Raw genomic sequence first — 26,207 nt, 5'->3', positions numbered from 1 at the left:
TCTGAGCATTACCTTACTAGCATGTGAAATGAGTGCAATTGGACAGCAGTTTAAACATTCTTTGGCACTGCTTCTTCTTTGGATTAGAATGAAAACTGACATTTTCCAGTCCTGTGGCCACTGCTGAGTTTTCCAAATTTGCTGACATATTGAGCACAGCACTTTTAACAGCATCATCTTTTAGGATTTTCAATAGTTCAGGTGGAATTCCATCACCTCCACTAGCCTTGTTTGTAAAAATGCTTCCTGAGGTCTACTGACTTCACATTCCAGGATGTCTGGCTCTAGGTAAGTGACCACACCATCGTGGTTATCCAGGTCATTAAGACCTTTTTTTGTATAGTTCTTCTGTGTATTCCTGCCACCTCTTCTTAATCTCTTCTGCTTCTTTAGGTCCATACCATTTCTATCCTTTATTGTTCCCATCCTTGCATGAAATGTTCCCTTGGTATCTCCAGTTTTCTTGAAGAGCCTCTAGTCTTTCCCATTCTATTGTTTTCCTCTATTTCTTTGCATTGTTTATTGAAGAAGGCTTTACATGATGATAAAAGTCAATTCACCAAGAAGGCAGAGCAATTATAAATGTGCATTCACCAAGCATCAGACTTTCAAAATGCACAAAACAAAATACTGATAGGAGGGAATTCCCTGGGGGCTGGGGTTCTGCACTCTCACTCCTGCGGGCCTGTGTTCAATCCATGGTCAGGGAACGAAAATCCCACAAGCTGCGCACGACTGACAGGAGGAACAGACAAACAATTATGGGTGGCGAATTCAACACTCCTCACATGGTACTAGAACTCATAGTCAGAAAACCAGCACAGATATGAGAGAGACCTGAACACCATCATCAACCATTTTCACCTAAGGGACATTTACACCCCAACCAAAATCAGCAGAATACACACTGTTCAAGTGCACCAGAACAGTCACCAAGAAAGACCACATTCTGAGTCATAAAACACATCTCGACAAATTTATAAAAACGGAAATAATACTGAGTATGTTTTCTGACTGCTGCTAAGACGCTTCAGTTGTGTCTGACTCTGTGCGACCCCATAGACAGCAGCCCACCAGGCCCCTCTGTCCCCGGGATTCTCCAGGCAAGAACACTGGAATGTGTTGCCACTTCCTTCTCCAATGCATGAAAGTGAAAAATGAAAGTGAAGTTACTCAGTTGAGTCCGACTCTTCAAGACCCCAGGGACTGTAGCCTACCAGGCTCCTCTGTCCATGGGATTTTCCAGGCAAGAGTACTGGAGTGGGGTGCCATTTCTTTCATTTCTGACTGCAGTGGAATTAAATTAGAAATCAATAAAAGAAAAAATTTTAAAACTTGGAAAATAAACAACATACTTCTAACTTATCCATCAGTCAAATAAAAAGTTTTAAGGGAAATTAGAAAATATTTTGAATATAATGAAAATTAAAATACAATATATCAAAATTTCAGAGGTAAGGTTTCCTTGGTGGCTCAGTGGTATTCACCTGCAATGCAGGAGTCATGGGTTTGATCCCTGGGTTGGGAAGATCTCTTGGAGAAGAAAATGGCAACCCATTCCAGCATTCTTACCTGGAAAATTCCATGGACAGAGGAGCCTGGTGAGCTACAGTTCATGGGGTTCCAAGAGTCAGACACGACTTAGCAACTAAACCACCAAAGCTAAAGCAACGCTTAGAGAGAAGTTCATATCATTAAATGCATATATTAGAAAAAAGGGAGTCTCAAATCAATAACCTAATGTTTTACCTTAAGAAAAAAGAAAAAGAGAAAAGTAAGCCAAAAGCAAGCAGAAGAAACAATATAGATAAAAACTGAAACCAATTAAAATTGAAAAGAGAAAAGAAATAGAGAAAAATCAAGGAATTCTGAAGTGAAGTTTTAAAAAAAACATTTTAAAAATGGATAAAATTCTAGCAAGAATAACAAAGAAAAAAATAAATAGACAAATTATCAATATGTGTTGTGCAAAGGATATCACTTTATACTAAGCAGACTTTAAAAGGTCAATAAAGGAATACTGTGAAAAACGCCAGGCATAAAGTATTCAATTTCTCAAAAACCACAATCTACCAAAACTCACCCCAAATGTAAGAGATGATCTGAATCGTCTATAACTATTAGAGAAACTAAATTCATAGTTAAAACCTTCCAAAAATAAAAAAAAGAAACCACTAGGCCTGACGGTTAGGTAGAAATTCTATGAAATACATAACACCAATTATATGCAATCTTCTCTAGAAAATAAAAGAGGGAACACCTCCCAACTAATTTTATGATGCCAGCATTACCTTCATATGCAAGACAAAAAAAGCACAAGAAAACTACAGACTAAAATCCGTCACAAATACAGATGCAAAAATCCTCAACAAATGTCAGTAAAGCAAATCCAATACTATATAGAAAGAATGATACACCATAACCAAGTGGGTGTGTCCTGGAAATGCAAGGCTGGTTCAATATTAGAAAAATCACGCAGGGACTTCGCTGGCTAAGAATCCACTGTGCAATGCAAGGGACAAGGGTTTGATCCCTGGTTGGGGAACTAAGGTGCCACATGCGGGCTACGGTTCATGGGGTCGCAGCCAGAGAGCCCGTGCAGCACAGAGAGAGACTGTTGCATGAGGCAACCAAGATTCCAAGTGCCACAACTAAGACCTGATACAGCAAATAAATAAGTAAATGTTAAAAAAAGAAAAATCATTCAGTGCAATCACCACGTGACTTAGTTGCTCAGTTGTGTCCGACCCCGTGGACTACAGCCCGCCAGGCTCCTCTGTCCAGGGGATTCTCCAGGCAAGAATACTGGCGTGGGCTGTCATTCCCTTCTCGAGGGGATCTTCCCAACGCAGGGATCGAACTCGGGTGTTTTGCATTGCAGGCAGATTCTTTACTATCTGAGACACTAGGGAAGGCCATAATCCATCATATTAACAGCCAAATAAGGAAGAAGAAATTAATGCAGAAAAGACATTTGAAAATATCCATTCATGAGAAAAAACTCTCAGCATATAAAAAATGGAATGGGATCTACAGAAAGTCTAGCTACTGTCATGCTTCCAGTGAAAGACCTAATACCTTCCCCATAAGATCGGAAATAGGATAAGGACATTCACTCTCACTACTCCTATTTGACATCATACGGGAAATCCTAGTCATCACAATAAGTAAAGAAAAAGAAATGAGGGATACAGATTGTAAAAGAAGAAATAAATTTGTTCTATTTGCGACTGCGTATGTAGAAAACCTCAAGGAAAAATAATTTTTAAAAAGTCCTAAAGCTAAAAAGTAGGAAGTCAAGAAATACCTGGAGTAACAAGCATTTTTGGCCTTGGAGTACAGAATAAAGCAGGGCAAAGGCTAATGGAGTTTTGCCAAGAGAACGCAACGCAGTGGTCATAGCAAATACCCTCTTCCAACAACACCAGAGAAGACTTCACATGGACATCACCAGATGGGCAACACCAAAATCAGACTGATTATATTCTTTGCAGCCAAAGATGGAGAAGCTTTATACGGTTAGCAAAAACAAGACCAGGAGCTGACTGTGGCTCAGATCATGAACTCCTTATTGCCAAATTCAGACTTAAATTGAAGAGAGTAGGGAAAATCACTAAACCATTCAGGTATGACCTAAATCAAATCCCTTACAATTATATAATGGAAGTGAGAAATAGATTCAAGGGATTAGATCTGACTGACAGAGTGCCTGAAGAACTATGGATGGAGGTTTATGACATTGTACAGGAGGCAGTGATCAAGACTATCCCCAAGAAAAAGAAATGCAAAAAAGGCAAAATGGTTGTCTGAGGAGGCCTTACAAATAGCTGTGAAAATAAGAGAAGCAAAAGGCAAAGGAGAAAAGAAAAGATATACCCAATTGAATGCAGAGTTCCAAAGAATAGCAAGGAGAGATAAGAAAGCCTTCCTAAGTGATCAATGCAAAGAAATAGAGGAAAACAACAGAATGGGAAAGACTAGAGATCTCTTCAAGAAAATTAGAGATACCAAGGGAATATTTCATGCAAAGATGGGCTTAATAAAGGACAGAAATGGTATGGACCTAACAGAAGCAGAAGATATTAAGAAGAGGTGGCAAGAATACGTAGAACTATACAAAAAAGATCTTCGTGACCCAGATAATCACAATGGTGTTATCACTCACCTAGAGCCAGACATCCTGGAATGTGAAGTCAAGTGGGCCTTAGGAAGCATCACTATGAACAAAGCTAGTGGTGGTGATGGAATTCCAGTTGAGCTATTTCAAATCCTGAAAGATGATGCTTTGAAAGTGCTGCACTCAACATGCCAACAAATTTGGAGAACTCAGCAGTGGCCATAGGACTGGAAATGGTCAGTTTTCATTCCACTCCCAAAGAAAGGCAATGCCAAAGAATGCTTCAACTACTACACAATTGCACTCATCTCACACACTAGCAAAGTAGTCCTCAAAATTCTCCAAGCCAGGCTTAAACAATACATGAACCATGAACTTCCAGATGTTCAAGCTGGATTTAGAAAAGGCAGAGGAACCAGAGATTAAGTTGCCAACATCTATTGGGTCATCAAAAAAGTAAGAGATTTCTGGAAAAATATCCACTTCTGCTTTATTGACTATGCCAAAGCCTTTGCCTGTGTGGATCACAACAAACTGTGGAAAATTCTTAAAGAGATGGGAATACCAGACCACCTGACCTGTATCCTGAGAAAGCTGTATGTGGGTCAAGAGGCAAGAGTTGGAACTGGATATGGAAAAACAGACTGGTTCCTAATCGGGAAAGGAGTACATTAAGGTTGTATATTGTCACGCTGCTTATTTAACTTATATGCAGAGTACATCATGAGAAATACCAGATTGGATGAAGCACAAGCTGGAATTAAGACTGCTGGGAGAAATGTCAATAACCTCAGATATGCAGATGACACCACCCTTATGGCAGAAAGAGAAGAAGAACCAAAGAGTCTCTTGATAAAAGTGAAAGAGGAGAGTGAAGAAGTTGGCTTAAAACTCAGCATTCAGAAAACTAAGATCATGGCATCTGGTTCCATCACTTCATGGCAAATAGATGGGGAAACAATGGAAACAGTGACAGACTTTATTTTTTGGAACTCCCAAATCACTGCAGATGGTGACTGTAGCCATGAAATTAAAAGACGCTTGCTCCTTGGAAGAAAAGCTATGACCAACCAAGACAGCGTATTAAAAAGTAGAGATATTACTTTGCCAACAAAGGTCCATCTAGTCAAAGCTATGGTTTTTCCAGTAGTCATGTGTGGATGTGAGAGTTAGACCATAAAAAAAACTGAGCACTGAAGAATTGATACTTTTGAACTGTGGCATTAGAGAAGACTCTTGAGACTCCCTTGGACTGAAAGGAGATCCAACCAGTCCATCTTAAGGGAAATCAGTCCTGAATATTCATTGGAAGGACTGATGCTGAAGCTGAAACTCCAATACTTTGGCCACCTGATGCTAAGAACTGACTCATTGGAAAAGACCACAATGCTGGGAAAGATTGAAGGTGGGAGGAGAAGAGGAGGACAGAGGATGAGATGGTTGGATGGCATTACCAACTCAATGGACATGAGTTTGAGTAAACTCCAGGAGTTGGTGATGGACAGGAAGGCCTGGCATGCTGCAGTCCACGGGGTCGCAAAGAGTCAGACACAACTGAGCGACTGAAGTGAAAGTTAAAAAATGAATTTACCAAGATACAAAGTGAATAGCTTGAATCAATCGTATTTCTATATACTAGTGATAAATAATTAGAAACAAAAACCAAAAAAATTCTGCACTTACTTACAATCGTTGAAAAAGAAAAAAAGGAGTAAGAGATGGAGAAAGGAGGAAATATTCAGGTATGAATCTAACAGAACATGTACAGCAGCAGCATGCTGAAGATCTCATTCACACAACCCCTGCCAAAGCAGAACTAAATGGGGAGGTGTACCAGGTTTACAGATTGAAAGAATCCTCAGGGTAGAGATGTCAGCTCTCCCCAAACTGATACATAGTTGAATGCAATTTTCACCAAGCTCCCAAAAGGATTTTTTGTAGATATAGGCAAACTATTTCTAAAATGGTATGGGCAAGCAAAAGAACTAGAACAGCCAAAAAAACTTTGAATAAGAATAAAGTTGCTAGATTAACACTACAATTTTGAGATTTACTATAAAGTCACAGTGGTCAAGACCGTGACACTGCAGAACAGATACACACATCAATGGAAGAAAATATATCTGGGGTCTCAGCAGTAAAGAATTCGTCTGGAACGCTGGAGTCGTGGGTTCGGTCCCTGGGTGTGGAAGATCGGCTAGAGAAGGAAATGGCAGCCCACTCTAGTATTTTTGCCTGGGAAATCCCAGAGGAGATGGACAGAGGAGCCTGGCAGGCTACCCTTGGGGTGCAAAAGAGTCAGGACTGAGCAACTAAACAACACATATATTCAAATAGGTATATAATTCACAAACAAGAAAGAGTAGTCTTCTCAGCAAATAGCATATGAAAAACTGGATCTCCATATGGAAAATATAAGACCCCTGATGAGCCTGCATGGGGGGAAGTCACCACATGGTGTCACTGCATGGAGGTGGGGCGGCGGGGTGTGCAGGCGGTGAGCCAAGGACCGGCAGGAGTGGACGCCCACCTGAGGCCACCGTCAGGAGGGTGAGCCCGCGTGCGTGGAGAAGGACAGGTGCACTGGGCACAGGCCAGTGGGCTTTCCTGACTCAGGTATTTTTGCAACTTTCCGGTAAGTTTGAAGTGATTTCCAATTAGATGTTAAAACCCCTGAACCACATCACCGGTAGGTCCCCTGACTTCTGAACATTACAGTCCCTCCTGTCTGGACTGTGTGGAGTGCGGGCATCCATCAGATGAGAGCTGGAGGGTTTTGCTGCAAGTCCTGGGTCAGGGACATAACCAGTACTTTTCAGCAACGTGTTAAGACCAGGTGCGCACCAGGGAGCCCGCGTCCTCCTCTACCGCTGTCAGCAGTGCACAGTACCTGCATCCAGCTCCCCCCAGCATGGCCTGAGCCCGGGTGCCATGCCTCTGGGCCTCACCCTGCCGCTTTGTCTCGCTAAGCGCGGGGAGCCGGGCAGAGGTTCCATGCAGGTTTTGCCCCTGCATGGAGACTCGCTTTATTCTCTCTACAGGGTCTGTACAGGGGCAGGGTGGTGAGAAGTATCCTGAGTCCCACCCAGCCTTGGAGTGGGGCACTGCCACCCCTCTCGTGAGCACAAGCATGGGGGGGGGGCATGTGGCAGAGGGGGCAAAAGACCTGTTGGTGACCCATCCAGACAGCTCCATTCCCACGGGCCCTTCAACTGAACTGGAAACGCTCCAGAGCACGCCGCCTAGAGCTCCAAGTCCCAAGCTTCCTCACCTCTGCTGTCCCCAAGGACCTGGAGCCCCACCCCTGTGGACCACTTGCTTCCTTCTCTGACTGTCAAGGTGCTCAGGGCCCGGGCTGCTGCTTCAGAACCTCCTATTCTGAGCATGTTTCAGTGAGGAAGGCCCTACAGGCTGGAGCAGGAGCTGGCGGAGGGGGCAGGCTGCTCGCCCCACAGGCACAAAGTCATTAGGCTTGGCTGTGACTGAGAAGGGACCTGCTCCCCACCCCGTGTTCCCTCCAGCAGGTCCCGAGACATCTCACAGAAAGGTGCTCAGGCACCTGGAGGAGGGTGGTGCAAGGGCCCCCATGCTGTCTGTGCTGCTGGTGCCTATGCGCCCCAGCTACCCACACTGTTCCTCTGCTGGGGAGACCTCCTCCAGTGCAGGGTCCCTGGAAAAACACCAAAAGTGGGGGCGGGCTGAGTGTCCAGTGGGGGGGTGCGGGGAGAAGGGTATGGGGGGAAGCTGCCCCGATACTGCAGGGAGGGCTGGACGCTGGGGCAGGTGACTCAGGTGTGGGCAGGAGTCCATGAGGAGGCAGAGGGGACCTCAGGGAACAGGCCAAGAACCAAAAAAGTATCCTGGGATGTGAGTGTGGCTGTTGGCCCTGGACCAGCTGGGCTGATGCTAGAGCCTAGGCAGAGCTTGGTCAGCGAGTGATGACCAGGGCTGGGGACCTCTAGGCCGCCCTGAAAGCTGCCCACACACTGTGGACGTGAGCAAGGCTGGTCTAGAGGCCCATTATGCCTGGAAGGAGAGGCCAAGAGGGCACGTGCCCTGCAAAAGCAACCCAGGTGAGAGGTTCTTGAGTTAAAGGAACACATACTTCTTGACTGTGGAGCCCTATGCCAAGGTCATCTCCAGAACAACCAAGTCCCATAGCAACCATTGCCATGAGCTCCCAGGATCTAAACCAGCAGCTCCCTGACCTCACATTAGCTAAAAATACCCACCTTATAGCACCCTAACCAATCACCTAATACCACTCTTCCAGCAGGAGCTTTGTCTTGAGGCTGTAAAAACTGGCTACTAGCCCACGAAAGGTGTCAGCTCACTCTCTCCCATCTTAATAAACTCCATTGTCCTCTCATTCTGCCTTTTGTCTGAAAATTCTTTTCCAACCCATGCCCAGACCACAGCATTGATGTCATTTTTCATAAAATTGCAATAAAAATGACCAAAGTTCCCCCCATGGGCTCGATCTCAGACATTCAACAACCATCTCCTGGATGCTGCCATCTCCCATGATGAGATCGAGGTCCACAAGGGCAGGGATGCCAGGACCCCTCCGGGCACAGGTGAGGGGTGGGGTGGGGGGCGCGGGGGTGATGCTAGAGTATGGGCAGGAAGGAAAAAAAACGCTGAAATGAGGAACCACTGCTACTTTCAGCTTTAACAGAAGTCCACAGTATAAAGAGCTGCGGTAGATAAAACCATCTCTTAAAAATTCCACTTCCCACCAATCCCGACCTCTTCTGTGACCCTGATCACTTGTGACCAGCAGGCCTGTGGCTGTGACAGTCCTCACTGAAACGAGACCACAGTCCTTGCTTCCCTTCACCTCCGGATCTTAGAACAACACAGACAGCAGACAGTGGCTTCCCAAGCAGGAATCTCCATTTCCAGTGAATTTTTCCAAAGGGGTGACTGTTAGGCTGGGGGGCCGGTCTCACTGTCAGCTCGGGCAGTCCTAGCTGAGGCCCTCCTGACCCCCCTCAACACGGCTCAGAGGAAGGAGCTGGGGAGAAGCCTGGCCTCACTCTGCTCTGCACTGTCTGCATGGCGGGCAGTGCCCTAAACACCAGCAGTGCCCGGAGTCAAGGCCCACTAGCGCTGCTGTGGTCCAGGGGCTGCCCCGCGCGGTGGGGACTTCACCTCTGCCACCGGCCTGCTGGGTGGTAATGGCCGTGCAATGCCCACGTGCCACCAGTGCGAACAGACTCACCTTGGTGTTCTCCTCATTTCCCTCTGCATGGATAAGGTAGGGGGAGCCGTCCTTCTGTGGGTTTTCCGACACAATGCGCACCTCAACACCGGGCAGCGGGGTCCCCACAGAGCCTGCAAGGGGCGGGGAGGCACGAGGAACAGAGGCGGTCAGTAGGATTCTGGAGAGTGCCCGCATGCAGAGGTGCTGGGAGCTGCCTGACGTCACGTGGGCACACCAGGGTGGGGTGGGGGGAGACCCGCAGACCGTCTCGTGCACAGACGGGGGATCCCACCTAGGGTCAGGTGCACACCGAGGGGCAAAGCACCAGCAGCCAAGAGCAGAGCCTTAGGTGGGACCACAGAGCAGCAGCTGGGGCCCCAAATGCCCCAGGTCTTCAGGTCACCTTGGTGGTCTCCCAGCACCCAGAGCTGGATGCAGGGCACATCTGCTTCACTGGAGCACCTGTCTGGGTAGTCAGGGCCTGCTGCTGCTGCTGCTAAGTCGCTTCAGTCGTGTCCGACTCTGTTCGACCCCATAGACGGCAGCCCACCAGGCTCCCCCATCCCTGGGATTCTCCAGGCAAGAACACTGGAGTGGGTTGCCATTTCCTTCTCCAATGCATGAAAGTGAAAAGTGAAAGCGAAGTCGCTCAGTCGTGTCCGACTCTTAGCGACCCCATGGACTGCAGCCCACCAGGCTCCTCCGTCCATGGGATTTTCCAGGCAAGAGTACTGGAGTGGGGTGCCATTGCCTTCTCCGAGTCAGGGCCTAGGTGACTTTAATTTGTCTGGTGAGGGGCAAGAGAAGAATGGGTGCGGGGCAGGGGCAGTGGGCATCCTCACAGCAGGGGTGATGCAGCTAGCATCCTGGCTCACTTATTAGATGCCTGTAGTTTGCTCAGGGCATCCCTCCACATAGTTACAATCAACTTTTGAACCTGCAAAAGTGAGGGCAGGTGGTGGCCGCAATGACACTAATGAACAGCTGAGGTGGGACACAGCCTCCAGGGCCAGAGGCCTGGTGTTTGAGCCTTCACTTCAAGGTTTCAGGCCCTTTATTTTAATATTTGTCACAGGATAAAAACCCACTTCATGGAAAATAGATGGGGAAACCATGGAAACAGTGTCAGACTTTATTTTTTTGGGCTCCAAAATCACTGCAGATGGTGACTGCAGTCATTAAATTAAAAGACGCTTACTCCTTGGAAGGAAAGTTAGGAAGGAAAGTTATGCTGTCCAACCTAGACAGCATATTGAAAAGCAGAGACATTACTTTGTCAACAAAGGTCCGTCTAGTCAAGGCTGTGGTTTTTCCAGTGGTCATGTATGGATGTGAGAGTTGGACTATACAGAAAGCTGAGGGCCGAAGAATTGATGCTTTTGAACTGTGGTTTTGGAGAAGACTCTTGAGAGTCCCTTGGACTGCAAGGAGATCCAACCACTCCATCCTAAAGGAGATCAGTCCTGGGTGTTCACTGGAAGGACTGATGTTGAAGCTGAAACTCCAATACTTTGGCCAACTGATGCTAAGAGCTGACTCATTTGAAAAGACCCTGATCCTGGGAAAGATTGAAGGCGGGAGGAGAAGGGGACGATAGAGGATGAGATGGTTGGATGGCATCACTGACTCAACAGACATGGGTTTGGGTGGACTCCGGGAGTTGGTGATGGACAGGGAGGCCTGGCGTGCTGCAGTCCATGGGGTCGCAAATAGTCGGACACGATTGAGCGATTGAACTGAACTGAAAAACCCCCAGGAAACCCAGTTGGCAAATTCCATGAGCTGCCCAGTATTCTGGGATCCACACTCTTGGGAGAGTCTGTGACCGGGTCTCAGTTTGCTAGATGGTGTCTTACTCATTTCAGCCTGTCTTTTAAGGTTCTAGGGGCCTCCTCCTCTTTTGCTCCCAAAGGTTTTTAAAACGGAAGGAAAATCTATATATGATGCAGTTATTTAGTATAAGGCATAGAATTCAGTGGCATTTAGCACATTCACAACTTTGTGCAAGCAGCACCTCTATCTAGTTCCAGAACTTTCTGTCAGCCCAGAAAGAAACCTGTCCCACACGATGTCGACGTAGCCCCTCCCACATGCCGTGAACACGACCGGCCTGCCCACAGTGTGTGACGCAGCCCCTTCCATACTGTGTGACAAAGCCTCCCACACTACCTGACAAAGCCCTTCCACGCTGCGTGGGCGTGGCCCCGCCCACAAGGCGTGATGCAGCCCCTCTCATACTATGGGACGTGACTCCTCCCACACTGTTTGGATGTGGCCCCTCCCACAGCACGGAATGTGACCTCTCCAGCTCTGCATGACACAGCCCCGCCCACAGCATGAGGCGTAAGCCCTCCCACACGGTGTGACCACCCCTCCCACAGAGCGGGGACATGGCCCCTCCCACAACATGGAGGCATAGCCCCTCTCTTTGACTTGTGACGTATCCCCTCTCACTTTTCGTGTCCACCAAGGAGCATGCTGGCTGTGGTCAGGGTCACTCCGTCCTTCCGCTTCCCTTTAGAATGGGTGTCAACTGTGTCCAGGTGACTTTGTCTTATGGCCCCTCCTGGCTTCTGGGGCGGGAAGCCGCATTGCACTGGGTCCTGGGGTGCCTCTTCGGCCAGGCCCAGTAAGTGCTGGCAGCCTCCTGTCAGTGCGTGTCCAGGTCACCCCCGGGGCCTAACCCTAGGAGGGCGCTGGCGCAGGTCCCTCCATCCCCGGCCTCTGCCTCCACCCCAAGCATGTTCCACACCTTCCCGCAGACCCCCAAGTGGCCCTGTGCTGCTGAATCCTATCCTGGCCCTGGTCCCAGCTCCCACCCTGAGCTTGCTCTTGGTCTTGACCAGGAGATTCCCTGCCCACCTCTTGGCCCCTCTCTTACCCCAGACCCATCTGTCTTTGGTGGCAACAGAGCATGAACACCTGCTCAAGCCTCAGGGTCCTCATCTGTTGGGGGTAAGATCAGCTCTGCTTCGGGACTGTTCTGTGCACAGTTCACACCCACCTCGTCACCTAGCAGTTGCATTCTGAGGCATCTGCCCATGAGATGTAAGGACATGTTCACACGGCAGCCTGCACACAAACCTTCACAACAGCCTGACTAGTAACTGTCCAAGACTGGACATAATCCAGTATCCATCGGTGGTGGACAGGTTAGCAAAAGGCAGCCCATGCACATCATAGATGATGCTTGGCACAGGATGTGTCTCAGACTCGTCCTGCCACGTGAGAGAAGACAGACCCCAGAGGCAGGTCCAGAGGCTGAGTCTGTGTGACGGTCCAGGAGACGCACAGCTACAGGGAGTGCAACCAGGGACCTGCTCGCTGGCCAGGGTGCTGACCACAAAATGGGGAGGCTCTTGAGGTGACTCAGAGTCATCTACCTGACAGTGATGGTGGACATACTGAGAACTCACAGACCACCCCCCAAGAAGGGTGCCTTTTACTGTCCATGCAAGACAAGTGAATGGACAGACAGAAGTACAGGCACAGAATCACCTTAGATTTATTTCTGAGACTCTTCTTGTGTTTTGGACAAACTGGAGGAGACAGACCACGAGGGCTGGAAAAGAGCCCAGAACAGAACAGGCTCATGTCTCAGGCCTCGGACTCTGCCCTCAGGTTCCCTCTCAGGGATCCAAGACCTGAAGGCTGTTTGTGTGGAATGCCCTAGAGAAGGAGGGACAGGAAGACCAAAGGGCAGGAGGCCTCCCAGAGCAGCAGGCCATCCAGAGGCACGCAGGTCACCAAGCACAGGTGGGGGCCCTTCCTCCCTTGCCCCCCACACCCGCCATCTCCTCTGTTGTCATTGCCCTTGTGTGGCTCAGGGCACCTGGATGGGAGGCTCTGGGCCACAGGTGACCTGGTCTGGAGGAAGCAGCACCCAGCCTGGGGGTGCTCTACCAAGCACATGGCTTCCAGGTCACGTGGAATCCAGGGTCACCTGGGAAGGCTCCCCTTACCCAACAGGGCAGCATCACCTATAGACTGGTCCACCCGAGGACCCAGAGCAGAGGGAGGACACAGCTGGTGGGCGCTGCTCATACCTGGCAGGCGAGCTGTGGTCAGGGGGTTGGACAGGGCCATGCCAATCTCCGTCATCCCGTACCTCTCCAGCAGAGTGTGGCCGGTGATGCCCTTCCATTTCTCCAGCACCGGCAGGGGCAGCGCAGCAGAGCCCGAGACCATCAACCTGCCCAGCACAACACAGGCACCTCAGTCTCTCAGGAGCACACGGCTGCTTCAGCACAGTGACAAGCACGCCATCCTTGTCCTGGGGGCCCCAGAGCAGTGCCTCCTGGGAGGGTGGCACCCTCACAGAGGGCTCCAGTTCCACCAAGCATCTTACAGAAGAGGAGCAGAGAGCGGTTAAACGGGAGCAGAGGCCCAGATCAGATATTCATCTTGGGCAGTCGGGAACTCTCTCCAGGAAACCCTTCCTAAGCTTCTGGTAAGGACCAGGAATCAGATGCACAGAGGGTGCGAAGTTTATGGCTGTTCGGGCTCTCGTTGCACATGTCTGTGCATCTTTCGTTGCACAGACCTGTAAAGGCCTGCCAAACTAGTCACTTCCGTACCTGCACTCTCAGGTGAACCGAGCAACTACAAACGGAGAGTTGCCATGGTCTGCAGACTCGTGGGAACATGGAGACCAAATGCGCCACCGAAGGGTCCAAAGAGCTAGCAAGTCCGTTAGGAAGGGTGTCTGTGTGGGCGTTGGGGGGCTGCTAAGAACCTGCAGATGTGGGCTCAGATAGGACACTCTCACCCTCATCCTTCAGACTCCACTGGAAGACGGGTGGGCAGACAGAGATAGATGGACAGAGGGACCCAGAGACAGAACAGACACATGGATGCAGAACCCAGGCAGCTGTTCTGGGAATACAGGTGTGTTGAGAGAAACATAGAGACACATTTTAAAGTACAAAGAACACAGTGCTTCCTAAAACTTAGTAGAACTGACTCACTAAAAGTGAGTTACATTTGCTGATCTTTAGGACTTTCCAAATGGGAAGGTGGACTATATTCACTGACCTGATTTTTTCTTCACAAACTGCACGCACAAAATCCTGGACATGAGGCTGGGTAAAATGCTTGTCATAATAATCCATCAACTTGCTGTAGATGGTAGGCACTGCCATAAATACATTAATCCGGGGAGCTTCAGAACTTAAGAACTTCTCCCAAACCTAAAGAGAAGAGGATGCAGACAGCAAAAAGACTAGAAGACACACCTGCACAGACAGGTGTGTGGGCCTTCACTTCCAGGAATAGTGCTCTCAGCAGAGGACCCCCTTCTCTCAAGTGTCAGAGGGTCTCACTTTCACAGGGTGACAGAGGCTCCTGGCCTCGTGGAGTCACTGTGCAGGGGACCCTGGCGTCTGGTCTGAGGAGGAAGAGGATGGTGGGGGGAGGGGATGGATCCTGGCTCAGGGACTGGCCTCAGATCCACCATCAGGGGAGAAGTGGCACCTCAGACTTTTCCAGCCATGCAGATGGGCGTGGATGCAGCCGGGCAAGGGGCCATGCAGGCTGGAGCGCAGCACAGACCACGCACGACGGGGGCAGAGAGTGGTGCTGTTGTATCTGAAGAAGTCACGTCAATTTTGTATTTTACTCTCTTTAACAGATGTTTCTTGTTTTAATATAGAAAGGCTTCGAGTTTTTCAGCTCACGCTGACAAAGTGCTCGCGTGTGCTCACCCTCATCTCCATGGAACCACTGCACCAGTACGTGGTCAGGGCGGGACAGGGGTTCAGCACACCCCACACAGATAGCCTCGCCCACAGGCAGCCCCCGCCCCGGCTCCTAATCAGATGCTAGGAACTAGTTCCTCACCTGAGCTACTCCACAGGAAAGGCGTGCCTCTGTAGGGAGAAAACTGTATGGTTCTTTTACAGACAACCCCGCCCCATTATAAAGCCTGTATGAAAAGAAGAAAAGTCAACAGGAGCAGAGCCTCAGAATACACATGGTGAAATTATGGCAAGGAGTATAAATTCTTTGACAGGTTCAGAAATTTGGAGAAGATGAATGAATTGGGGGATGATCAAGAATTTCCTCAGAGAAGTAGAAATACAAGAGAACCATTACAAGCTGGAAAGTACATTACGTGAAACTAGGAATTCACTGCAAACACTTAACAGACTAGACACAGCAGAGAAAAGACAGAAGTCAGGCACAAGTCAATGGAAATGATCCAAACAGAAATACACACAGGAGAGAAGAGGAAAAAGAAGAGTGTCACCATGTGTAGGCCGAGACGACACAGCATGACATGTCAGGAGGGACAGAGTGCTCAGTCAGTAGAGATGCGTCCACGTCCATGGATGGGAAGACCCAGTGTTGCTAAGACAGCAGTTCTCCCCAAACCCCAGCACACTCTGTTTTGCAGAAATCAACAGGCTGACCCTACAATTTAGAGGAAAAGGTAGAGGACTCGGAGGAGTCAAAACAAATGTGAAAAGGAGGGAGGAAAGTGGAGAATGACCCCAAACTGACTCCAGAGCGCTACATTCAACAGCATGTGACGCTGGTGTAAGGTCAGATACACAGACCACTGGAGCAGACAAGACTCCAGAAACAATCGACACAATGATGGCCAATTAATCTGTGACAGGGGCACCAGATCACTCCAGTAGGACAATCTTTCCAACCAACAGTGCAGAGACAACTGAATATCCATGTCCAAAAAGAGGAATTCTAGACCCATTTCTCACCATACCTAAGAATTAATCCAAAGTGGGTCAGAGACCTAAACGTATCAGCTAAAACCATAAAACTTCAAGGAAAAAACATAGGAGAAAATCTTCATGACTTCTGGTTAGGTGAAGATTTCTTAGGTATGGCAGCAAAAACATGATCTAAGAAATGAAAAAAACTGATAAAATGAATTTCATCAAAAAAATTAAAAGCATGTGTGCTTCAAAAGATGTCATTAAGAAAATGAGAAGACAAATCAAAATGGGAGAAAATACCTGCAAACCATCTGTGTGATGAGGAACTAGCATCAAGAATAAACAAACTTAAGTCAAACAACCTGACTAAAATGGGCAAAACATCTGAATAGAAAGCTCACCAAAGAAGATACACAGATGCAAATAAGACCACGAGAAAATGCGCACTCTCCTCGATCATCAGGGAAATGCAAACTTAAACCACAGTGCCATAACGAATGCTGGTGAGAATGGGGGAGCTGGAGTCCTCTTGCAGTGTTGGTGAGAACGTGAACACCACCGCCACTCTGGGAGACAGTTTGGCATCACACCTCTAGAAGCAGAAGGGACCGCGAAACACACCAGACGACACCATGGGGACCAGACGCTGGGTGGGCCCGATGCAACCACATGGTTCTTACGGGAGGCGGGCAGCGGGAGGTCTGACCACAGAAGGGACGGCGGCCACGAGGACACAGAAGCAGAGGCTCGAGTGATGCAGGTGCCTCCCCATCTGGGAGAGGCAGAAGCAGATCCTGCTGAGGCCTCTAGACAGAATCAGGCCCGGGACACCTGGACCCCAGCTCCGTGAGACCCTTCTGGACGTGGACTTCCAGAACTGACAGAATAATTTGTGCTGCCTGAAGCCCTGACTCGGGATCCCTGGCTCCAACAGCAACAGGAAACTCCCTGTTGGGTGCCTGCGCACCCCCAGAAGGTGCCAGGCCCATAGGGGCCCAGCCGGCAACACTGAGAGCTCATCCCCAACTTACCAACTGAGCACTGAACTCGGGTAGCATCACACAGGTGGCCCCTACCCAGAGAGGGCACAGCAGCTTGTTGACCACGCCGTGGACGTGGTGCAGCGGGAGGACATGGAGGATCACGTCATCCTTTGTCCAGGCCCACTTGTGGACCAGCCCCGTCACCTGCAGGACAACAGCACAGCCTCAGGGCAGGACGGCTGGACTCCCTAGCCAAGGTGGGGGGGCGGGAGGGTGGCAGGAGGAGGGGGAGGGGAGGGGCGGGCGGGGGATGGGGAGACCCGCTGACCTGCCCTTGGCGCATCCCGGGGAGCTGATAATGAAATGACCTGGGGCTGTCTGTCCAGCCACCAGCCCTTCTGTTGGAGAGCAGGGCTGCATGCAGTCAGGGGCTTCAGCCAGTTTAAAAGGACCTTAGATTTGGGGTCCCAAGGCCTCTGCAGACTCTGGGCAGCTCTCCCCCAAGGTGGTCAGAGAATCTACATGTGCTTCCTGTAGATTCAAGCCCAGGCTTGAATCCAGCTGCCAGTCTGACCCTGCTGACTCCAGCACCTCTTTCTCCCCAGCTCCACCAAAAACTCCCAAGTCACTGCCGAGACCATCCTCATGTGTGCCACGGTGACTGCCACCCCCCAGAAATACTGGCCCAGAGATGGCCTCTCCTGGGAGACAGAGACAGTCTATAATCTCACTTGGCCTGCAGCCAGCCCGACTCGGTTCACGCTGACTTACGGACTGAATTAGCCAAATCTCTGGCCTCCCTCTGGTGGGTCTGAACTTCTGTTTCCCACTCCTGCTGTACACGCACATACTTTTTGGAAGCAAGAAGAGTATAAACTACAGATGAATAAAGCAGCTGCGGAGCTTTACAAAGATGGTAACTAAGTATGCAGAGTAATACCTGAGCCGTGCCACGCACCTCCTGCTCTCTTGCTTCCCAAAGAAGCCGTGCTTCCAGGTGCTGAGGGCACCGTCCTGGTACTCACTTGCAGCTGGTTTCTTTGAAAACCTTCCCCCAGGTACAGTGGCCCATCCTATACTGGAGGAGCCTGGGGGGGCCCATAACCCTGGCACCTTGGCACAGCACCCCTACACAGCCAGTGGGGCTGGTGGTCCCACGGCCCTGGCCCTACATCTCTGGGTGTTTCCAGCAGGGTGGGGGTGATGGTGAGAGCTGTCACGGGCCTGTGAAGAGAAGGCCACCAGGAAGTCACCTGTCTGGCCATGGCTGTTGCAGGGACTGACCACAGGGACCCAGCTCACCCCTCTCGAAGGTGGTGGCCAGGTCACTCACCACGGCCCTGATGTTGTCGTGGGTGCTCAGGACACCCTTGGGCCTCCCCGTGGTCCCACTGGTGTAGATGATCATGGCACCCCGGTCTCTCCAGTTCCGCTCCAGCACCAGGCCCTCTTCAGGGTCCTTGGCCACCCCATGGTAGACTGTGGGCGGGAGAGGCAGGAGCGGGACTCCGAGCTTCTGGGCCACCGGGCTTAGAAGCTCCACGTACTCCGGGCCAGCAAGGACCACGGAGCTGCCCGAGTCCTGGATGAAGTACTCCAGCTGGGCCCGGGGGTGCTTCCTGTAGAGGGGGACGGCCACACCGCCGCTCATCCACGCGGCCCACTGCGCCACCACAAAGGAGACGTCGTTGGAGCACAGGAGGGAGACCCGCTCCTCCTGGAGGTCCCCGTCGGCACGCGCGCGGAGCTGGCAGATCTCCCGGGATAGGCGGAGGCTGCGTGAGTAGAGGTCCTTATACGTGTGGCGGCCATGCTGGTCGACGAGGGCGAGCCTGTCCCCAAAGGCTGGGGCGCGGCTGAAGACCGGGGCACTGCAGTCTGAGCGTGCGGCCGGGGCCGAGTGCAGGAGGCCACTTGCTCCACGTGTCCAGGGGGCCAGCCGGCGGGAAGCCACGGCCCAGGCTAGGCGCCGGAGAGCCATCCCCACGTGTGGCAATGGCATCGCGGCAGCAGACACCAGCTGGTGGTACCTGGGAGGGAAAAGAAGGCACTGAGGTCACAGCCTGCCCTGGCCTGACTCCCATGGTGGCCAGGAAAGGCGGCCTCACCTCCAGTCGGGGGTCGTCCCAAGACAGGAAACACTAACGCCCTCAGGAAACACTAACGCATGCCTTTGGAACTTAAATGGCTTTTTATTTAATCTCATTATGTTAAGGATTTTAAAAACACAAGATTCTAAAACAATGAACTAAACTAGGTAAGTCACGGAGAAACAGAACCCAACTACTTACGTCCTTTCACAACATGAACATGGAGACTGGGGATGCACAGGAGGGCTGACTGTGAGGTTACTTGGATTTCCAGCTGTGTGGGGTTGGTGCCTTAATCCCCCACCCCAGCCCCCAAACTGTGCTCCCTCGCCCTCAGCAGGGGCCTGGAGGCTCCAGCGAGCCGGATACAGACACAGGGCTCACTTCTGCTCCGGACACTCGCCCCGCTGAGGTCACCCAGGAACTTGTCTAAAGCAGAGCAGACCCTCAGAGGCAGCATGCTCACAGTCTGTGCATCTGTTCTTTAAGCTAGAAGAGAACTCCCTCCTTCTCCCCCACAACCTGATGACGAAACAATGACCAACACAGCCAGAAGGAGGGCCGTAACCCGCCACACGCACCTGGAATTCGTCAGACTGCTTGAGAGGACGAAGCCTGGGGAAGGGCCAGCCTGACTCGGAGCCCTGCCCTAGGACCTCACCCACCCTGGGTGTCCAGGGACCAGGGCACACCCTCTCCACGCCTCCCCGCAACTGGAGCAGTCAGGAACCCGCCTGCCACCCGGTACCACTGAAGATGGTTCCCTCCCAGCACCAGGGCGGCCTGCGAGGTCCACAGACCACTGCCTGCCCTGTCTCAAGGCCCACCTCTGCTCCACCTCAGTGCTCTTGGCCAGAGCAGCGCCCCTGACCAGGAGATGATGGGTAGACCAGCTTTCCGAGTTGTTCCCAAAGGATTTTTAAAAATATTTATTTAATTGGCTGCAGTGGGTGTTAGTTGCAGCATCTAGTTCCCTGATCAGGGATTGAACCCAGGCCTCCTGCACTGGGAGTGGAGTCTTAGCCACTGGACCACGAGGGAAGTCCTCCTAGAGAATTTTTAACAAGTGTTATTTGACAGCGATACTACACTTAATATAACATGATGTGTTTTCATCTTCAACTGCCTTGTTCAGTAAACAGGGCAACCTTTGGTAACCCTATCTCACCCATGAGAAAATTCCAAGTCGGCCTGCTCCTAAATCAGAGCCCAGAGTCCAGCCAGAGCCTTTCACCCCCAGCCATCGTTCCTCATCAGCCACCATGCCAGGTCCCACATCTTCCTCGCCCATGAGAGCTCAAGGAAATGGCCTGATCCTGGCTGCACTGTGGGGGGAAGCATCTCTCCATGCTCGAGGGACAGAGGACAGGCGCAGGGACCCCAGGGGGCTCTTCTGAATGTCAGAGGCTAAAATGAGCAGGTGGCCCCTCACCCACGGCTCAGTGGTTTGCCCCCTACCCCAGCCCACTCCTCCCTGCCCTGGATTCAGTTCAGTCACTAACTTGCTCTAGGGGAAAGAGAATATGTTGTGTTTGTTATACCATACCAGTTTTGCCCTCTGTTTTTCATTTAAAAAAAGATTACACACAGCACTTTATAATTACCTAACAAAACAAACACAGCCCCCAGCAGTAAAGGCCTGTCCTGAGCCCCTCCCTGTGCAGCCTGCTGGCCACCTGCTCCCCGTAGCAGGGGCTCCTGACACAAGGCCTGCCAGCCTCCAGGCCCAGCAAGCAGAAGCCTGGAACGGGGGAGACGCCTGCCCGGCCCAGCAGCTGCTCCGGAAGGCTCCAGGCCTCCACCACCATGGCCCCTCCAGGGCACGTGGCCCACGTCCCTTTCAGAGGCAGCGACCAAAAGCCAGAGTGTCTTATGGCTTACCCTCTATGCAGGGTTCAGAGGTGGGCTCATAGCCGTTCACACCTCTGGATTTTTGTTACCATAAAGAAATATGACAAGTTCTAAGAACACAGCTCAGCTGGACCAGAGAAAAAAAGAAATGTGATGAATATGTGGGACGTGACAGTTTCAGAGAGAAAGTGAGCCACTGAAAAGCAAACCAGGGGTTCAGTGCTTCCCCTTCTCACTTCTAGCAAATCCTTCTCTATTTGCTTTAAGGGCAGAGAAACGAAAACAAAGGGAAACCGTAAACAGAAAACGTACCGCCTGTTTCTGGGTTACGGCCCGAGGCCTGACTTTTGCTGGCGACAATGCAAGAGAGATGCTCAGGGATGCCTGCTGAAGTGGCAGCATTTCTGGGGTGCAGAGGAGCAGACAGACGGACGGGCAGGAGTGGCCACTGCTCCCGCCCATCTACCTCCCAGGCCTCACGGGGCGTCACAGGCAGTGTGACACGGCCGCCAGCGAGACCACTGGAGCGGCCTTCCTCTAACACCACAAGGGGCCGGGGGCGAGCCGTCTGCCTGCTCCCTCTGGGGAATCAGGGGCTGCACCACCCTAGCGAAAAGCTGGGGTTCTAGGACTTAAACTGGAAAAAACAGGGCTGAACCCCACTTTCCCTGCCCACCCCCCCACCCTGGCCAGGGCAGGAGGGCTAGCTGACTTCTGACTGCACATGGGGCAGGCAGGAACAGATGCAGTGAGCCGGTGGTCAGAGCAGTGCCTCCAAGGAAGACAGAGAGGTGAAGCCACCTGGCCAGGGCCACAGAGGAGCAGGAAAAGCAGCTCCCAGACCCAGGCCCGGCTGGCCCGCAGGCCCTGACCACTCTGCAACACCATGAGTGGTGAGAAAGGCCTTGGGCGAGGAAGGTCAAGACCATGCTGCGAGCTGCCCCAAGAGACACCGCACGTTAACTGGCCGGCACCCCAGCCTAGTGAGGCTTGGGGCCTCGGCTCAGCCATCTGAGTGGACATCAATAGTCCCTTCAAGATGAAACACGAACATAGGAAATGCAGGCCCTCTGTTCCTACGGCTGCTTTTCAAATGTGTCTTAAGGAAATAATCAGCGACATACGTGAAGGTTCACCATGGGTCTTCACTGCAGCATTATTTCTGATACTGAAAAACTGGGGCTGACCTGGGTGATCCGGAAGATCTGAGGGGAGCAGGGCACACACACGTGTGTGGGGCTGGGCCACAGCCTAACCACACAGCCCCCTCAGTGAGGCCCAGGGGAGGGACATCCCACCCAGGGATGCGAAGGTGAGCCCCAGGTGGCAGGTGGCTTTTGTTTTCTTCTTCGTGCTTCTCCACTCTCTGCAGTTTTTATGCAATGAGCACGTATGACTTTTGTGATCAGATTTTAAAAGTCTAGCTGTTGTTCAGTCTCTCAGTCGTGTCCGACTCTTTGCGACCTTATGAACTGCAACACTCCAGGCTTCTCTGTCCTTCACCATCTCCCAGAGCTTGCTCAAACTCATGTCCATCAAGTCGGTGATGCCATCCAACCATCTTGTCCTCTGTCATCCCCTTCTCCTCCTGCCTTCAATCTTTCCCAGCATTAGGGGCTTCAGCTCTTCGCATCAGGTGGCCAAAGTATTGGAGCTTCAGCTTCAGCATTAGTCCGTCCAATGAATATTCAGGTCTGATTTCCCTTAGGATGGACTGGTTGGATCTCCTTGCTGTCCAAGGGACTCTCAAGAGTCTTCTCCAATGCCACAGTTCAAAAGCATCAATTCTTCAGCACTCAGCCTTCTTTATGGTCCAACTCTCACATTCATACGTGACTACTGGAAAAACCATAGCTTTGACTATATGCACCTTTGGTGGCAAGGTAATGTTTCTGCTTTTTAATAAACTGTCTAGGTTTATCATAGCTTTTCTTCCAAGGAGCAAGCATCTTTTAATTTCATGGCTGCAGTCACCATCTGCAGTGATTTTGGAGCCCAAGAAAATAAAAATTTAGTAAATGATGCTTATATTTTAAAATGTAGCTATTTCAACCCCAGCACAAACATTTTGATACAGAAAAGAAACAGGAAAATATTAAAATTATGTGTTCTGGATGGTGTATCTACAGGGTGTTTGTAATTGTCAATAACTCTTCAATTTTTCAAAATGACAGAAGCAAATAAAAATGAGACAATGGCCTTCTTCTCTTAATTAAAGCTAGCAGTTCACGGAAGTCTCACGTGGAGAATAAAGAAGTCAGTTACCAAGTCAGTTGGAAGGCTGCTACACTGGCGCTCAGAACACCGCCAGGCGGTGTCCAGCAGCAGTGACCTGACCCCAGTGCCAGGGCTGGGAGGTGGCGAGGCAGGCTAGCTCCATGTGGAGACGGGTGATCCGTGGCATAGGGGGGCAGGTGGCTGGAGCTGGGGAGACAGGGAACCTGTCACATCAGCCTTCAGGGAAGAAAGCTGGGGGGACATTTAGCTGTGGTCACCCGGCAGTGTCTGTGAAGCAGAGGCTGAGGAGGGCCCCTCCTGCTCACCCTTGAGCCTCACAACAACAGTGACTTTCAAATGGGTAAATACGGCCCAAGTGGCCTCCACAGAGGCTGCACTAACTTATTCTCCAGCCAAATGTGTGGGAACAGGGGTCACCCCTTCAGAACAGCTTCATGTGCTCTTGAAGCCACTCATCTTCCAGTCATTCAACAGAGCTAAAACCTCCAAGGTCATAGTGGTGGTTTAGTTGATAAGTCGTGCCCGACTCTTGCAACCCCATGGACTATATAGCCTGCCAGGCTCTTCTGTCCATGGTCACAAACATGTCCAAGGTCATGGGGAGCAGCAAAAAGCATCAGGTCAGGGTAGAGGACTGTGTCCTGAGCAGGTCCAGGTCCAGACAGACCAGCAGCCTCAGGAAGAGCCTTGCCTCCTAACCACAGGTGTGCTTGGTTACGGGCTGCCCTCACCCACCGTGGTACACACTGGAGTGATGCTGCCACCAAGTAAGTGCAACATGGCCATGAATTTTCCCTGTCTCAGTCAACCGACATCATGAGACCACTGTCACGGTGTGCAACAGGAAACGATCCCAGCCAAGAGTACGGAAACCTGAACTGTGGTGAGCCAGACGCCTGCTCCTGGGAAGGCCACCCTGCGTTCAGATTCCGCCAGGTGGCTGGAGCCCAGCAGAGACGTGGCAGAGGCCACTCGGTGCTCTGACCATCAGGTTCTTGGGTCAGAGCACTGAGGCGCACGGCCCTCTCAGGACACGAGCCCGACACCTGGAAGATGATAACATCTTTCATGTCCTAACCAGGGTGCACAGATTTTAGTCAAAACAGACCCAGACTGAAACATTCACTGGTTCTTTTGAGTTTTCCTCACCTGTCTGAGCCTTCAGTTCCTGTGAGAACCAACAGAGGGGGGAGGCAAGTGGACTAGCCATGCTCAGCACCTTGCTCACCACGGAGCCGTGTGACAAAAATTACACGATAAGAATGATACTTGCATTCAAATGAAGGCGGCTGGTTTCGAAATGAGTAAAACGGCACCTGATGGGTCAGAACCACCTTCCCCCCACCCTCCTGCCTGCTGTCTTGAGGCCTGGGTGGAAGTGTGGGGCAGGAGAGGGGACCACACTCTCCCTCTGGGGTGGAATACTTGTTTCAGCACGCCACCTGCGGTTTGGGAGCTGTTTTCAAAGTTACATTTTTAAGTAACAGACATTCACACTGTATTAAAAAAAAAAAGGAAGAAAACAAATGCTTATACTCATATCCATATTTGGACATAAAATACCATTTTAAAGATGCCAGCTGGAGGGAAGAAGCTTATGACCCCTGGCCCGTGGTTTAATTTGTCTGCCTTGAAGAGTGGATCTTCTGCATGCTTCCCCGGGCCCAGCAGGTGCTGAGAAAAGGTCTCTAGACTTGCTGGTCTGTTAAGTTTCACATCAGAACCGCCAGGGGCCCTCGGAAGCCCATTGTGGACCTGTGTGCTTCTGGGCTCAGCACCGTGCTCCCTACCCACAAATGTCCCTGCCTAGGCCTCCAGACAAACATCGCCCCTCCCCGGGCTGGAAAGCTACAGACTTCCCAAACACGTGATTCCTCTTCCCACCTCTACGTTGTCATCCTTCCCCTTTTCGGTAAACTCCTAATCATCCTTGAGAGTCCCCCTCACTACCACCTCCTCTTTAGTGTAAAAGACTGTGGGGGGGGTGCTTCGAGGAGGATTCCAGCGGCCAACGAGGAAGGAAATGGATCTACTTCCGTCAAAACAGATCAAGTTCCCCTCCAACGCTGGCTGAACTTGAACTCGACTCCCTTCCACACCACAGGGGCCTGGACGTCGTCTCAGCGCCGAGAAGGCCAGGCAGGGTCCCCACGTGACGCGGCCCTTGCGTGGGAGGGGGCGGGGCGGGACGGGATGCGGTGGGCGGGGTGAGGGGGTGAAGGGTGAGGGGTGAAGGGGCGGGCTCTACCTCCGCAGGCCGGGATCGCGCACCTCCTCCTAGCCGGGTCAAAACCGGAACAGGAACCGCGGTACTCGCGCACCGCTCGTCCTGCACCCAAGCGCATTCCCCCAGTGCGACGGGGCGCGGCGGCGAGGGTTCCGGGCGCGAACGTTCCCCTCAGGGTGTCGGCGCCGCTCCCGGCCTCAAAGCGGGCTGGGAATCAGGCGCCGCAGGTGTGCTAACTCCCTGTGGGGCGGAGCTGGGCACGAAGTCCACTTGACCGAAACGTGAGACTTCTCCTAAGTAACAAATCAATAAACACGCACTCTGTGGGGCTGCAGACACACGGTTAGAGCCGGCGCGCTTCCCGGCCTCCTCCCCCGGCGCCGCGGGCCGGGGCGGGCCGATCCAGGGCTTGGCCGCTGCACCCTCGGGGTCGTGAATCCCCGGGGGCTGAAGACGGGAGCCTGAGGGAAGAGAGGCTGGGAATCTCCCAGGAGCAGCAGAACGACTGCGATGGAGAGGGAAAATGACAAGATCCCCGGGCCTCCGAGCGGTCCAGTAAGAAAAGTCTAATAGTTTCAGGAAGGGACCTCAGACAAGACAAAGGAGGAAGAATTTCTTCACCGAAGAAATTCAAGAAAATCAGCAGAACCTCCTGGTGGGAGTGAGTTGCAGTAGACCCACAGCCCTTGGGCGAACAACGGGGCTGTTTCCGAGCCTGGGGGTGGGAACGATCCTAACCGCCCACTTGACTTGATAGCCATGTGGACGTGGCCCCACCTGAACTTGGGATCTTCCTTGCTCTGACCTGAATGTCTGTG

At 51.3% G+C, this 26,207-nt stretch overlaps 1 protein-coding gene across 1 annotated transcript in view; it reads right to left on the bottom strand.

The window, feature by feature from the left end:
- The window catches only part of ACSF3 (acyl-CoA synthetase family member 3), a 44,509-nt gene extending 18,950 nt beyond the window's left edge, over positions 1 to 25,559 (bottom strand). The window contains exons 1-6 of the mRNA XM_055552637.1: positions 25,411 to 25,559; positions 18,317 to 19,013; positions 17,032 to 17,187; positions 14,358 to 14,512; positions 13,370 to 13,515; positions 9,342 to 9,454 (exon numbers count right to left, since the gene is read on the bottom strand). Coding sequence (XP_055408612.1) covers positions 9,342 to 9,454; positions 13,370 to 13,515; positions 14,358 to 14,512; positions 17,032 to 17,187; positions 18,317 to 18,985 — 1,239 coding nt within the window. The 5' untranslated portion in view covers positions 18,986 to 19,013; positions 25,411 to 25,559. The remainder of the gene's footprint in view (positions 1 to 9,341; positions 9,455 to 13,369; positions 13,516 to 14,357; positions 14,513 to 17,031; positions 17,188 to 18,316; positions 19,014 to 25,410) is intronic.
- Positions 25,560 to 26,207: the final 648 nt, after the last annotated feature.

This window comes from Bubalus kerabau, chromosome 17, assembly GCF_029407905.1.
Source record: "Bubalus kerabau isolate K-KA32 ecotype Philippines breed swamp buffalo chromosome 17, PCC_UOA_SB_1v2, whole genome shotgun sequence".
NCBI classification, from domain to species: domain Eukaryota; kingdom Metazoa; phylum Chordata; class Mammalia; order Artiodactyla; family Bovidae; genus Bubalus; species Bubalus kerabau.
The sequence above is the reverse complement of the archived record's forward strand: the minus strand, read 5'-3'. Positions and strand labels throughout refer to the sequence as shown.